The 16,416-nt window shown below is 45.6% G+C and overlaps 1 protein-coding gene across 1 annotated transcript in view; it reads left to right on the forward strand.

The window, feature by feature from the left end:
• Positions 1 to 16,416, forward strand: part of LOC129813677 (retinal-specific phospholipid-transporting ATPase ABCA4-like) — a 115,317-nt gene that overhangs the window by 31,096 nt on the left and 67,805 nt on the right. Inside the window, exons 8-12 of the mRNA XM_055866079.1 lie at positions 3,269 to 3,506; positions 3,736 to 3,875; positions 4,699 to 4,815; positions 5,158 to 5,355; positions 12,096 to 12,301. Of these exons, the coding sequence (XP_055722054.1) occupies positions 3,269 to 3,506; positions 3,736 to 3,875; positions 4,699 to 4,815; positions 5,158 to 5,355; positions 12,096 to 12,301 (899 nt within the window). The remainder of the gene's footprint in view (positions 1 to 3,268; positions 3,507 to 3,735; positions 3,876 to 4,698; positions 4,816 to 5,157; positions 5,356 to 12,095; positions 12,302 to 16,416) is intronic.

Raw genomic sequence — 16,416 nt, forward strand, 5'->3', positions numbered from 1 at the left:
GTACGCTTGTTTATTCCATGTGTAACTCTGTGTTGTTGTTTGCGTCACACTGCTTTGTTTTATCTTGGCCAGGTCGCAGTTGTAAATGAGAACTTGTTCTCAACTGACCTACCTGGTTAAATAAAGCTGAAATAAATAAATTAAAAAACATTTAAACTCAATTTTTCACAATCCCTGACATTTAATCCTAGTAAAAATGCCCTGTCTTAGGGCAGTTAGGATCACCACTTTATTTTAAGAATGTGAAATGTCAGAATAATAGTAGAGAGAATGATTTCTTTCAGCTTTTATTTATTTTCTTTCTTTTTATACTCAATTAGTATTTGGTAGCATTGCCTTTTGAATTTTGAATTTTGGCCCATTCCTCCTGACAGAGCTGGTGTAACTGAGTCAGGTTTGTAGGCCTCCTTGCTCGCACACGCTTTTTCAGTTCTGTCCACATTGTCTATAGGATTGATGTCAGGGCTTTGTGATGGCTACTCCAATACCTTGACTTTGTTGTCCTTAAGCCATTTTGCCACAACTTTGGAAGTATGCTTGGGGTCATTATCCATTTGGAAGAGCCATTTGCGACCAAGCTTTAACTTCCTGACTGGTGTCTTGAGATGTTGCTTCTATATATCCACATCATTTCTCTGCCCCATGATGCCATCTATTTTGTGAAGAGCACCAGTCCCTCCTGCAGCAAAGCACCCCCACCACACGATGCTTTTGTTTCATCAGACCAGAGGACATTTCTCCAAAAAGTACGATCTTTGTCCCATGTGCAGTTGCAAACTGTAGTCTGGCTTTTTTTATTGCGGTTTTGGAGCAGTTGCTGAGTGGCCTTTCAGGTTATGTCGATATAGGACTCGTTTTACTGTGAATATAGATACTTTTGTACCTGTTTCCTCCAGCATCTTCACATGGTCATTTGCTGTTGTTCTGGGATTGATTTGCACTTTTAGCACAAGTATGTTTATCTCTAGGAGACAGAACACGTCTCCTTCCTGAGCGGTATGACGGCTGCGTGGTCCCATGGTGTTTATACTTGCGCACTATTGTTTGTACAGATGAACGTGGTACCTTCAGGCGTTTGGAAATTTCTCCCAAGGATGAACCAGACTTGTGGAGGTCTACAATTTTTTTTCTGAGGTCTTGGCTGATTTCTTTTAATTTTCCCATGATGCCAAGCAAACAGGTACTGAGTTTGAAGGTAGGCCTTGAAATACATCCACAGGTACACCTCCAATTGACCGAAATGATGTCAATTAGCCTATCAGAAATTTCTAAAGTCATGACATCATTTTCTGGAGTTTTCCAAGCTGTTTAAAGGCACATTCAACTTAGTGTATGTAAACTTCTGACCCACTGGAATTGTGATACAGTGAATTATAAGTGAAATAATCTGTCTGTAAACAATTGTTGGAAAAATGACTTGTGTCATGCACAAAGTAGATGTCCTAACCGACTTGCCAATCTATAGTTTGTTGACAAGAAATTTGTGTAGTGGTTGAAAAACGAGTTTTAATGATTCCAACCTAAGTGTATGTAAACTTCCGACTTCAACTGTATGCGTGTAAGCCTGTGTGTGTATGTGCGTTTGCACTCGCGCTTGCATGTGTGTGTGTGAGGTGAGGGGAACGTGCTTTAAGAATGAGTCATCAGTACTAAGCCAGAGAAGATCTGAGAACCCCCACCCCTCCCCCTCACCTTCTTATTCAGGAAGTGACATCGTACAATACACACTGGCGTACTCCTGAACAATGTCAGGTGTCTGGCCCACCCAACACATATCCTTGTTATCAAAAGGAAATGTGAGCTCAGACTTTGTTGTTTAATGTTCTGAGCATTGTGTTTTTCCCCTTTAAATGTGGATCTATTTGTGAGTGTCCTTGCAACAGTGCTTTATCTTGCCCTCGTTTCTGTTGTGGCAGTGTAGAGCAAAATAACGGTGTGAAGGGACAGTGATAGACAGTGTCCTACTAAAGATGCTTGTAAACACTCATATTTACAGTATATAACACTATCTATCTATCTCTCCCTCCCCTCTTCTCCCTACCCCTCCTCTCTAACCAAGATAAAAGTATGTTTAGTGCTTTCTGAGGTTAGTTCGGTTTTGGTTCGACTGTTAAAAAAATTGTAATGACTTTTCGATTTTTTAATTTTTTTTTTAAATTACCCTTAAATGCATGATATTGGTTGAATGTTGTAACAGAATAAAACAGTTAAATAATAGTCCTATGATGGTTAGTGACTGCTTATGACTTAGTAACCACCATTTAGTCACATGACTTTTAGTTTAACAAAACATTTCAGTTACATTAGTTTTATTTGATCAAATCAAATCAAGTTTATTTTATATAGCCCTTCGTACATCAGCTAATATCTCGAAGTGCTGTACAGAAACCCAGCCTAAAACCCCAAACAGCAAGCAATGCAGGTGTAGAAGCACGGTGGCTAGGAAAAACTCCCTAGAAAGGCCAAAACCTAGGAAGAAACCTAGAGAGGAACAAGGCTATGAGGGGTGGCCAGTCCTCTTCTGGCTGTGCCGGGTGGAGATTATAACAGAACATGGCCAAGATGTTCAAAATGTTCATAAGTGACAAGCATGGTCAAATAATAATCAGGAATAAATGTCAGTTGGCTTTTCATAGCCGATCATTAAGAGTTGAAAACTTTGACTTTATTATGTCATTCCAAGTCATTATCTATTTTCTAGAGAGCTGCTGCCAATGTCGTCTGACAAAGTCACTGTTTTAGTAGTTCTTCTAAGTAAATAAGGCATCATTTTATGACTGCTGAATACCAACTATCAAGCACTTAGATCATATATTTTCTGGTAGAGATACCTGGTAAAGCAACAGCTCTCTATCCCTCTCCATCGCACGTCTTCTGGCTCTTCTCTCCCTCTCCATGTCTGCCCCACACAGACCTGACAAGTAGGCGAGCAATGGATTATGGTCATTGTAGTTAATTACCTTTTTCTGCACTAAACAATGTTGAATATTGGCCTGTTGGAAACTACAACTGCCTACTACATCGTACAGTTTGGGCTTGATCTTTCTATATAAAAACTGAGCTCACAGAAAAAAACTGAACAAAATGGAATTCATATCATTGAACCGATGGTCAATTTGTTGTTTAAAAAACGAAAAATTACCAAAATGTCAGTTAATAGCTCTAAGACGAACAGCACCAAGGACCTTCTGAAGGTGGTCTACCCGTCTAACCTCTTTCTTTCTCCTTCCTCTCTTCTATTTTCCTCCCTCTTCCTCTCGACCTCCAGCTCTTTGAGAGGAACAGCACCAAGGACCTTCTGAAGGTGGTCTACCCGTTGTTCCGGGCTGGTGGTCCCAGCTCCTTCAGCCAGCTGATGAGCATTGTGTCGGCCCTGTTCTGTGGGTACCCAGACGGAGAGGGATCCAGGGTCCTCTCCTTTAACTGGTACGAAGACAACAACTACAAGGTGTTCCTGGGGGTGAATGGATCCAAGAACCGCGACTATGTCTACGACATGACAACCAGTAAGTAGAGTTAGGACTAGGGCTCACATCCGGGTCAAACACATCCGGGTCAAATACATCCGGGTCAAATACATCCGGGTCAAATACATCCGGGTCAAATACATCCGGGTCAAATACATGAAAATATTTTAGATGTGCTCAGAGTTGACACTTTAGGAACTATTCCATTGCTTCCCTTGTCACAGGCTAACTAGACATGTCCCCCCCCCCCCCCCCCTTCTCCTCTCAGCTCCGTTCTGTAACAACCTGATGCAGACTCTGGAGTCTAACCCGGTCACTAAGATCGTGTGGAGTTCAGTCAAGCCTCTCTTCATGGGGAAGATCCTCTACGCTCCAGACTCCCCAGCCATCAGACTGATACTAAAGAGTGTAAGACAACACACACCCTCCTCTCCTCCTCTTTGACTCTTGTTAATCCAAACATATGTGCACAAACACGCGAACACCCTGCTGAGGAATTGTGTTTGTTACAGGGGGGTTGAGAGAGTTCCAACTCAATTGTGTTTGTTACAGGGGGGTTACAACTCAATTGTGTTTGTTACAGGGGGGTTACAACTCAATTGTGTTTGTTACAGGGGGGTTACAACTCAATTGTGTTTGTTACAGGGGGGTTCCAACTCAATTGTGTTTGTTACTGGGGGTTACAACTCAATTGTGTTTGTTACTGGGGGGTTCCAACTCAATTATGTTTGTTACAGGGGGGATTCCAACTCAATTGTGTTTGTTACAGGGGGGTTCCAACTCAATTGTGTTTGTTACAGGGGGGTTCCAACTCAATTGTGTTTGTTACAGGGGGGTTCCAACTCAATTGTGTTTGTTACAGGGGGGTTCCAACTCAATTGTGTTTGTTACAGGGGGTTCAATGCTCAATTGTGTTCGCCAAAAGAGAACAGAGCTCATTCATATATAACATTTGTTATGTCATATTTACCGCAGTTGACAGAAAACAGATTTTAAGTAAATTCTACTGAGCTGCTTGGAGAAAGACGTAGATACTATTTACTATGCATTATGGAGATCTGAGAAAGACAGCACTTCATAGTATTGATGGCCTTTATGTCAGTATGTGTGTGTGTGTGTGTGTGTGTGTGTGTGTGTGTGTGTGTGTGTGTGTGTGTGTGTGTGTGTGTGTGTGTGTGTGTGTGTGTGTGTGTGTGTTCATGTCTGTTAACTGCTAACATGTTCTCTCCAGGCCAACACTACGTTTGAGGAGCTGGAGCGTTTGATGACCATGGGAAAGGCCTGGGAGGAGGTGGGACCTCAACTCTGGAGGTTCTTCAACGCTGGAATCCAGATAAACATGATCAGGGTAACACACACGCACACACACACACACACCACACACACACACACACACACACACACACACACACACACACACCACACACACCACACACCACACACCACACACCACACACCACACACCACACACCACACACACACGCTCACGCACACGCACACGCGCACACACACACACACACACACATGGCATTGGTCTTCATTCTTTCTCACCTTCATTTTTAACAGGTTAGTCTCATTGTAGTATTACCTTGGTGTCAAGAGAAAGGTGGCCAAAATAGCAGCACACACTTGTAAATGTGCAGTGCGGTTTTCCAGTAAATGAAATGATCTCTCTCTCCTGCCCCTGCAGGACACCGTCAGAAACCCCACGGTAGCAGATCTAATAGACAGGAGTTTGGAGGACACTGAGTTCTCCTCTAAAGACATCCTCAACTTCCTGTACAACGGGCTTGAGGAGGACAGAGAGGAGAACATGCCCAGCTTCGACTGGAGGAACGTCTTCAACCTCACAGACCAGGCCGTACGCATGTTCAACCAGTACGGAGAGGTAAGGGTTAATGAATAATGACATGATAACTAAATAGTGTCACAGTCTGATTCTGCCTCCATAAGGGTAGTCACTCACAGTCTGATTCTGCCTCCATAAGGGTAGTCACTCACAGTCTGACTGCCTCCACAAGGGTAGTCACTCACAGTCTGATTCTGCCTCCATAAGGGTAGTCACTCACAGTCTGATTCTGCCTCCACAAGGGTAGTCACTCACAGTCTGATTCTGCCTCCATAAGGGTAGTCACTCACAGTCTGATTCTGCCTCCATAAGGGTAGTCACTCACAGTCTGACTGCTTCCATAAGGGTAGTCACTCACAGTCTGATTCTGCCTCCATAAAGGTAGTCACTCACAGTCTGCCTCTGCCTCCATAAGGGTAGTCAATCACAGTCTTATTCTGCCTCCGTAAGGGTAGTCACTCACAGTCTGATTCTGCCTCCATAAGGGTAGTCACTCACAGTCTGACTGCCTCCACAAGGGTAGTCACTCACAGTCTGATTCTGCCTCCATAAGGGTAGTCACTCACAGTCTGACTCTGCTTCCATAAGGGTAGTCACTCACAGTCTGACTGCCTCCACAAGGGTAGTCACTCACAGTCTGATTCTGCCTCCATAAGGGTAGTCACTCACAGTCTGATTCTGCCTCCATAAGGGTTGTCACTCACAGTCTGACTCTGCTTCCATAAGGGTAGTCACTCACAGTCTGATTCTGCCTCCATAAGGGTTGTCACTCACAGTCTGATTCTGCCTCCATAAGGGTAGTCACTCACAGTCTGACTGCCTCCACAAGGGTAGTCACTCACAGTCTGATTCTGCCTCCATAAGGGTAGTCACTCACAGTCTGATTCTGCTGCCAGAAGGCTAGTCACTCACAGTCTGATTCTGCCTCCATAAGGGTAGTCACTCACAGTTTGACTGCCTCCACAAGGGTAGTCACTCACAGTCTGATTCTGCCTCCATAAGGGTAGTCACTCACAGTCTGATTCTGCCTCCATAAGGGTAGTCACTCACAGTCTGACTGCCTCCACAAGGGTAGTCACTCACAGTCTGATTCTGCCTCCATAAGGGTAGTCACTCACAGTCTGACTCTGCTTCCATAAGGGTAGTCACTCACAGTCTGACTCTGCCTCCATAAGGGTAGTCACTCACAGTCTGACTGCCTCCACAAGGGTAGTCACTCACAGTCTGATTCTGCCTCCATAAGGGTAGTCACTCAGTCTGACTCTGCTTCCATAAGGGTAGTCACTCAGTCTGACTCTGCTTCCATAAGGGTAGTCACTCACAGTCTGATTCTGCCTCCATAAGGGTAGTTACTCAGAGTCTGACTCTGCTTCCAGAAGGCTAGTCACTCACAGTCTGATTCTGCTTCCATAAGGGTAGTCACTCACAGTCTGACTCTGCTTCCAGAAGGGTAGTCACTCACAGTCTGATTCTGCCTCCATAAGGGTAGTCACTCACTGTCTGACTGCCTCCATAAGGGTAGTCACTCACAGTCTGATTCTGCTTCCATAAGGGTAGTCACTCACAGTCTGATTCTGCTTCCATAAGGGTAGTCACTCACAGTATGATTCTGCTTCCATAAGGGTAGTCACTCACAGTCTGATTCTGCTTCCATAAGGGTAGTCACTCACAGTCTGACTGCCTCCACAAGGGTAGTCACTCACAGTCTGATTCTGCTTCCATAAGGGCAGTCACTCACAGTCTGACTCTGCTTCCATAAGGGTAGTTACTCATAGTCTGATTCTGCCTCCATAAGGGTAGTCACTCACAGTGTGATTCTGCCTCCATAAGGGTAGTCACTCACAGTCTGATTCTGCCTCCATAAGGGTAGTCACTCACAGTCTGACTGACTCCATAAGGGTAGTCACTCACAGTCTGATTCTGCCTCCATAAGGGTAGTCACTCACAGTCTGATTCTGCTTCCATGAGGTTAGTCACTCACAGTCTGACTGCCTCCATAAGGGTAGTCACTCACAGTCTGATTCTGCCTCCATAAGGGTAGTCACTCACAGTCTGACTCTGCCTCCATAAGGGTAGTCGCTCACAGTCTGATTCTGCCTCCATAAGGGTAGTCACTCACAGTCTGACTGCCTCCATAAGGGTAGTCACTCACAGTCTGACTGCCTCCATAAGGGTAGTCACTCACAGTCTGATTCTGCCTCCGTAAGGGTAGTCACTCACAGTCTGACTGCCTCCACAAGGGTAGTCACTCACAGTCTGACTGCTTCCATAAGGGTAGTCACTCACAGTCTGATTCTGCTTCCATAAGGGTAGTCACTCACAGTCTGACTCTGCCTCCATAAGGGTAGTCACTCACAGTCTGACTGCCTCCACAAGGGTAGTCACTCACAGTCTGACTGCTTCCATAAGGGTAGTCACTCACAGTCTGATTCTGCCTCCATAAGGGTAGTCACTCACAATCTGATTCTGCCTCCTTAAGGGTAGTCACTCACAGTCTGATTCTGCTTCCATAAGAGTAGTCACTCACAGTCTGATTCTGCCTCCACAAGGGTAGTCACTCACAGTCTGATTCTGCCTCCATAAGGGTAGTCACTCACAGTCTGACTCTGCCTCCATAAGGGTAGTCACTCACAGTCTGATTCTGCTTCCGTAAGGGTAGTCACTCACAGTCTGACTATGCCTCCATAAGGGTAGTCACTCACAGTCTGATTCTGCTTCCATGAGGTTAGTCACTCACAGTCTCATTCTGTTTCCGTAAGGGTAGTCACTCACAGTCTGACTATGCCTCCATAAGGGTAGTCACTCACAGTCTGACTCTGCCTCCACAAGGGTAGTCACTCACAGTCTGATTCTGCTTCCGTAAGGGTAGTCACTCACAGTCTGACTGCTTCTATAAGGGTAGTCACTCACAGTCTGACTGCTTCCATAAGGGTAGTCACTCACAGCCTGATTCTGCCTCCATAAGGTTAGTCACTCACAGTCTGATTCTGCCTCCATAAGGGTAGTCACTCACAGTCTGACTGCTTCCATAAGGGTAGTCACTCACAGTCTGATTCTGCCTCCACAAGGGTAGTCACTCACAGTCTGACTCTGCTTCCTTAAGGGTAGGCAGGGGGACAAGCAGGGGGAGAGGGAGGGGGACCAGAGGGGGACCAGAGGTGGACAGGCAGGGGGACAGGCAGGGGGAGAGGGAGGTGGACAGGCAGGGGGACAGGCAGGGGGACAAGCAGGGGGACCAGAGGGGGACAAGCAGGGGGAGAGGGAGGTGGACAGGCAGGGGGACAGGCAGGGGGACAGGCAGGGGGACCAGAGGGGGACAAGCAGGGGGAGAGGGAGGTGAACAGGCAGGGGGACAGGCAGGTGGACAAGCAGGGGGACCAGAGGGGGACAGGCAGGGGGACAGGCAGGGGGACAGGCAGATGGACCAGAGGGGGACAGGCAGGGGGAGAGGGAGATGGACAGGCAGGGGGACAGGCAGGGGGATAATCAGGGGGACAGGCAGGGGGACCAGAGGGGGGCAGGCAGGGGGACAAGCAGGGGGACAAGCAGGGGGACAGGCAGGGAGACAGGCAGGGGGACCAGAGGGGGACAGGCAGGGGGACAAGCAGGGGGACCAGAGGGGGACAGGCAGGGGGAGAGGGAGGTGGACAGGCAGGGGGACAGGCAGGGGGACAAGCAGGGGGACAAGCAGGGGGACCAGAGGGGGACAGGCAGGGAGACAGGCAGGGAGACAGGCAGGAGGACCAGAGGGGGACAGGCAGGGAGACCAGAGGGGGACAGGCAGGGGGACAGGGAGGGGGAGGTGGACAGGCAGGGGGACAGGCAGGGGGACCAGAGGGGGACAGGCAGGGGGAGAGGGAGGGGGACAGGCAGGGGGAGAGGGAGGGGGACAGGCAGGGGGACAGGCAGGGGGACAGGCAGGGGGAGAGGCAGGGGGACAGGCTGGGGGACAGGCAGGGTGACAGGCAGGGGGACAGGCTGGGGGACCAGAGGGGGACAGGCAGGGAGACAGGCAGGGGGACAGGCTGGGGGACCAGAGGGGGACAGGCAGGGGGAGAGGCAGGGGGACCAGAGGGGGACAGGCAGGGGGACAGGCAGGGGGACCAGAGGGGGACAGGCAGGGGGACTGGCAGGGGGACCAGAGGGGGACAGGCAGGGGGACAGGCAGGGGGACAGGCAGGGGGAGAGGCAGGGGGAGAGGCAGGGGGACCAGAGGGAACAGGCAGGGGGACAGGCAGGGGGAGAGGGAGGGGGACAGGCAGGGGGACCAGAGGGGGACAGGCAGGGGGACCAGAGGGGGACAGGCAGGGGGACTGGCAGGGGGACAGGCAGGGGGACCAGATGGGGACAGGCAGGGGGACAGGCAGGGGGACAGGCAGGGGGAGAGGGAGGGTGACAGGCAGGGTGACAGGCAGGGGGACAGGCAGGGGGAGAGGCAGGGTGACAGGCCTACTGTCATGGCTCTACCAGCTTGTCTTTGTGTGGTCCATGAGAAAGTGTTGAATAGGTGGGAGTGAACCATCCCTTCCTATGTTGTTTTTGTGTACGGGACTCACATTGAAATGGAACCCCTGGACTCACCACATAAAATAGAGTAAATCACTCTATCAGCCTATTCTATAACAGACAGCTTGGTTCTATCCAGCCTATTCTATAAACAGACAGTTTGGTTCTATCAGCCTATTCTATAAACAGACAGCTTGGTTCTATCCAGCCTATTCTATAACAGACAGCTTGGTTCTATCAGCCTATTCTATAACAGACAGCTTGGTTCTATCAGCCTATTCTATAACAGACAGCTTGGTTCTATCCATCCTATTCTATAACAGACAGCTTGGTTCTATCAGCCTATTCTATAAACAGACAGCTTGGTTCTATCAGCCTATTCTATAACAGACAGCTTGGTTCTATCCATCCTATTCTATAACAGACAGCTTGGTTCTATCAGCCTATTCTATAAACAGACAGCTTGGTTCTATCAGCCTATTCTATAACAGACAGCTTGGTTCTATCCAGCCTATTCTATAACAGACAGCTTGGTTCTATCAGCCTATTCTATAACAGACAGCTTGGTTCTATCCATCCTATTCTATAACAGACAGCTTGGTTCTATCAGCCTATTCTATAACAGACAGCTTGGTTCTATCCAGCCTATTCTTTAAACAGACAGCTTGGTTCTATCAGCCTATTCTATAACAGACAGCTTGGTTCTATCAGCCTATTCTATAAACAGACAGCTTGGTTCTATCCAGCCTATTCTATAACAGACAGCTTGGTTCTATCAGCCTATTCTATAAACAGACAGCTTGGTTCTATCAGCCTATTCTATAACAGACAGCTTGGTTCTATCAGCCTATTCTATAACAGACAGCTTGGTTCTATCCAGCCTATTCTATAACAGACAGCTTGGTTCTATCCAGCCTATTCTATAAACAGACAGCTTGGTTCTATCAGCCTATTCTATAAACAGACAGCTTGGTTCTATCAGCCTATTCTATAACAGACAGCTTGGTTCTATCAGCCTATTCTATAACAGACAGCTTGGTTCTATCCAGCCTATTCTATAACAGACAGCTTGGTTCTATCAGCCTATTCTATAACAGACAGCTTGGTTCTATCCAGCCTATTCTATAAACAGACAGCTTGGTTCTATCAGCCTATTCTATAACAGACAGCTTGGTTCTATCAGCCTATTCTATAACAGACAGCTTGGTTCTATCCATCCTATTCTATAACAGACAGCTTGGTTCTATCAGCCTATTCTATAACAGACAGCTTGGCTCTATCAGCCTATTCTATAACAGACAGCTTGGTTCTATCCAGCCTATTCTATAAACAGACAGCTTGGTTCTATCAGCCTATTCTATAACAGACAGCTTGGTTCTATCCAGCCTATTCTATAACAGACAGCTTGGTTCTATCCAGCCTATTCTATAACAGACAGCTTGGTTCTATCAGCCTATTCTATAACAGACAGCTTGGTTCTATCCAGCCTATTCTATAAACAGACAGCTTGGTTCTATCCAGCCTATTCTATAACAGACAGCTTGGTTCTATCCAGCCTATTCTATAAACAGACAGCTTGGCTCTATCAGCCTATTCTATAACAGACAGCTTGGTTCTATCCAGCCTATTCTATAACAGACAGCTTGGCTCTATCCAGTCCTCATTATTTAATTCCCTCGCTCTGTCGTTCCAATATATACAGTGAATTCTAATTGATTTTCCGGGTTAGGGGGTAAGAGTTGGGTGGTGTTGATGGAAGTGTGTGTGTGAGAGAGAGAGAAAGAGAGGGAGAGAGAGAGAGAGAGAAAGAGAGTGAGAAAGAGAGAGAGAGGGAGAGAGAGAGAAAGAGAGAGAGAGGGAGAGAGAGAGAGAGAGAGAGAGAGAGAGAGAGAGAGAGATTCACAAGGCCTTTGTGTGTGTATGTGAATGTCTCTCAGCATTGTCAGTGGAGTGTTCTAGTAAATATCATGATAGGAAGTGTTTGCTGGACACTGTGACTCATTCACACACTGGGCTATGCTGCTAATCCATTCCAAATTGGTCAAAGCTACGTTCACGGTCAAACACATGCTCTAACCGACACAATCTGCTACACTACAAATTAATCTCTCTCTCCTCCTATTTCTCCCCTCTCACCCTCTCCCCCCACGTCCTTCCTCCCTCCCTCCTCCCTCCATACCCACCTCCCTCTCCCCTCTCCCCTCCTCCCTCCTTCCTTCCCTCCCTCCCTCTCCTTGCTCCCTCCTTCCCCACCTTCCTCTCCCCTCATCCAGTGTATCAGTTTGGATAAATTCATGCCCCATACAGACGAGGATCAGCTGACCCACCAGGCTCTCTTTCTATTGGAGGAGAATAAGTTCTGGGCAGGGCTAGTCTTCCTGGATGTCTACCCCTGGACCACTACCGTGCCGCGTCACGTCAAGTACAAGATACGCATGGACATCGACCAAGTAGAGAGAACCAACAAGATCAAAGACAGGTACTATGTTTTTATATAAACCCACAACGAAGTCATAGACACTGAAATACATCGGTGTGGACTCACATCAATAAATAAACAAATACACACAATTTAAGATGAGAAGACTCAAAGGTTCTAGACCAATTATTATCAGGTAGAAGATAATTTTCTTCCGGTCAGATTATAATAACCAGGCTGTATGTACGGATGTAGCACGAGGGAATGTGTGAAACATACTCGTCAGACCGCAGTGTCCTGCTTGTGTCTCCTCATTAGCTAGCTTTTGAGGTGGCGCGATCGGCGATGGGCGGTCGTTCCCATATACAACTTTTTTTTATTTTTTTTATTTCACCTTTATTTAACCAGGTAGGTCAGTTGAGAACACGTTCTCATTTACAATTGCGACCTGGCCAAGATAAAGGATAGCAATTCGACACATACAACAACACATAGTTACACATGGAGTAAAACAAACATACAGTCAATAATACAGTGAAAAATAAGTCTATATACAATATGAGCAAGTGAGGTGAGATAAGGGAGGTGAAGGCAAACAAAATATATATATAAATAAATAAAAATATAAAAAGGCCATGGTGGCGAAGTAAATACAATATAGCAAGTAAAAAAAAAACACTGGAATGGTTGGTTTGCAGTGGAAGAAGGTGCAAAGTAGAGATAGAAATAATGGGGTGCAAAGGAGCAAAATAAATAAATACAGTAGGTAAAGAGGTAGTTGTTTGGGCTAAATTATAGATGGGCTATGTACAGGTGCAGTAATCTATGAGCTGCTCTGAAAGCTGGTGCTTAAAGCTAGTGAGGGAGATAAGTGTTTCCAGTTTCAGAGATTTTTGTAGTTCGTTCCAGTCATTGGCAGCAGAGAACTGGAAGGAGAGGCGGCCAAAGGAAGAATTGGTTTTGGGGGTGACCAGAGAGATATACCTGCTGGAGCGCGTGCTACGGGTGGGCGTTGCTATGGTGACCAGCGAGCTGAGATAAGGGGGGACTTTACCTAGCAGGGTCTTGTAGATGACCTGGAACCAGTGGGTTTGGCGACGAGTGTGAAGCGAGGGTCAGCCAACGAGAGCGTACTGGTCGCAGTGGTGGGTAGTATATGGGGCTTTGGTGACAAAACGGATGGCACTGTGATAGACTGCATCCAATTTATTGAGTAGGGTTTTGGAGGCTATTTTGTAAATAACATCACCGAAGTCGAGGATTGGTAGGATGGTCAGTTTTACAAGGGTATGTTTGGCAGCATGAGTGAAGGATGCTTTGTTGCGGAATAGGAAGCCGATTCTAGATTTAACTTTGGATTGGAGATGCTTGATGTGAGTCTGGAAGGAGAGTTTACAGTCTAACCAGACACCTAGGTATTTGTAGTTGTCCACATATTCTAAGTCAGAGCCGTCCAGAGTAGTGATGTTGGACAGGCGGGCAGGTGCAGGCAGCGATCGGTTGAAGAGCATGCATTTAGTTTTACTTGTATTTAAGAGCAATTGGATGCCACGGAAGGAGAGTTGTATGGCATTGAAGCTCGCCTGGAGGGTTGTTAACACAGTGTCAAAAGAAGGGCCAGAAGTATACAGAATAGTGTTGTCTGCGTAGAGGTGGATCAGAGACTCACCAGCAGCAAGAGCGACATCATTGATTTTACAGTCATGGGGAAAATATACACACTTTCACAGAATGCAATTGTGGTAACTAACTCATTTGAAGTCGGGAAGTTTACATACACTTAGGTTGGAGTCAGTAAAACTAGTTTTTCAACCACTCCACACATTTTTTGTCAACAAACTATAGTTTGGCAAGTCGGTTAGGACATCTACTTTGTGCATGACAAAAGTCATTTTTCCAACAATTGTTTACAGACAGATTATTTCCCTGATAATTCACTGTATCACAATTCCAGTGGGTCAGAAGTTTACATACACTAGAGTTGACCGTGCCTTTAAACAGCTTGGAAAACTCCAGAAAATGATATCATGGCTTTAGAAGCTATAGGCTAATTGTCATCATTTGAGTCAATTGGAGGTGTACCTGTGGATGTATTTCAAGGCCTATCTTCAAACTCAGTGCCTCTTTGCTTGACATCATAGGATAATAAAAAGAAATCAGCCAAGACCTCAGAAAAAAAATTGTAGACCTCCACAAGTCTGGTTCATCCTTGGGAGTAATTTCCAAACGCCTGAAGGTACCACGTTCATCTGTACAAACAATAGTGCGCAAGTATAAACCCAATGGGACCACGCAGCCGTCATACCGCTCAGGAAGTTCTGTCTTCAAGAGATAACGTACTTTGGTGCGAAAAGTGCAAATCAATCCCAGAACAACAGCAAAGGACTTTGTGAAGATGCTGGAGGAAACAGGTGCAAAAGTATCTATATCCACAGTAAAACAAGTCCTATATCGACATAACCTGAAAGGCCGCTCAGCAAGGAAGAAGCCACTGCTCCAAAACCGCCATAAAAAAAGCCAGATAGTTTTCAATTACACATGGGGACAAAGATTGAACTTTTTGGAGAAATGTCCTCAGGTCTGATGAAACAAAAATAGAACTGTTTAGCCATAATGACCATCGTTATGTTTGGAGGAAAAAGGGGGATGTTTGCAAGCCGAAGAACACCATCCCAACCGTGAAGCACGGGGGTGGCAGCATCATGTGGTGGGGGTGCTTTGCTGCAGGAGGGACTGGTGCTCTTCACAAAATAGATGGCATCATGATGGAGGAAAATTATGTGGATATATTGAAGCAACATCTCAAAACATCAGCCAGGAAGTTAAAGTTTGGTCGCAAATGTTCCAAATTGGCAATGACCCCAAGCAACCATCCAAAGTTGTGGCAAAATGGCTTAAGGACAACACAGTCAAGGTATTTAAGTGGCAATTACAAAGCCCTGACCTCAATCCTATAGAAAATGTGTGGGCAGAACTGAAAAAGTGTGTGCGAGCAAGGAGGCCTACAAACCTGACTCAGTTACAGCAGCTCTGTCAGGAGGAATGGGCCAAAATTCACCCAACTTATTGTGGGAAGCTTGTGGAAGGCTACCTGAAATATTTGACCCAAGTTAAATAATTTGAAGGCAATGCTACCAAATACTAATTGAGTGTATGTAAACATCTGACCCACTGAGAATGTGATGAAATAAATAAAAGATTATTACTATTACAATTATTCTGACATTTCACATTCTTAAAATAAAGTGGTGATCTTAACTGACCTAAAACAGGGTATTTCTTACTAGGATTAAATGTCAGGGATTGTGAAAAACTGAATTTAAATGTATTTGGATAAGGTGTATGTAAACTTCCAACTTCAACTGTATCACGTTTCAGAGATAGAAACTAAAATACATCGTTGTTCAAGCAGGACATATTGTGGTCTCCAGGGTTCAATGTACCTAAACCAATTCCAGAATATTGTACAGTTTAAACCAATTCCAGAATATTGTACAGTTTAAACCAATTCCAGAATATTGTACAGTTTAAACCAATTCCAGAATATTGTACAGGTTAAACCAATTCAGAATACTATAAAGTTTAAATCAATTCCAGAACACTGTACAGTTTAAACCAATTCCAGAATATTGTACAGTTTAAACTAATTCCAGAATACTATACAGTTTAAACCAATTCCAGAATACTATACAGTTTAAACCAATTCCAGAATACTATACAGTTTAAATCAATTCCATTCCACTGTATAATAGATAGACAGGCAGGAAGGCAAGTAGATAGATAGATAGATAGATAAATAGATAGATAGATAGATAGATAGATAGATAGATAAGTAGACAGGCAGATAGGAAGGTAGGTAGATAGATAGGTAGACAGATAGGCAGGTAGGTAGATAGATAGGTAGATAGGCATATAGACAGGTAGGTAGGTAGGTAGATAGATAGATAGATAGATAGACAGGCAGATAGATAGGTAGACAGGCAGATAGAGAGGTAGGTAGATAGATAGAGAGGTAGGTAGATAGATAGAGAGGTAGGTAGATAGATAGGTAGACAGGCAGATAGACAGGTAGGTAGATAGATAGGTAGACAGGCAGATAGATAGATAGGTAGACAGGCAGATAGACAGGTAGATAGATAGATAGATAGATAGATAGATAGATAGATAGATATATA

The sequence above is a fragment of the Salvelinus fontinalis genome, chromosome 17 (genome assembly GCF_029448725.1).
Source record: "Salvelinus fontinalis isolate EN_2023a chromosome 17, ASM2944872v1, whole genome shotgun sequence".
Classification (NCBI taxonomy): Eukaryota; Metazoa; Chordata; class Actinopteri; order Salmoniformes; family Salmonidae; genus Salvelinus; species Salvelinus fontinalis.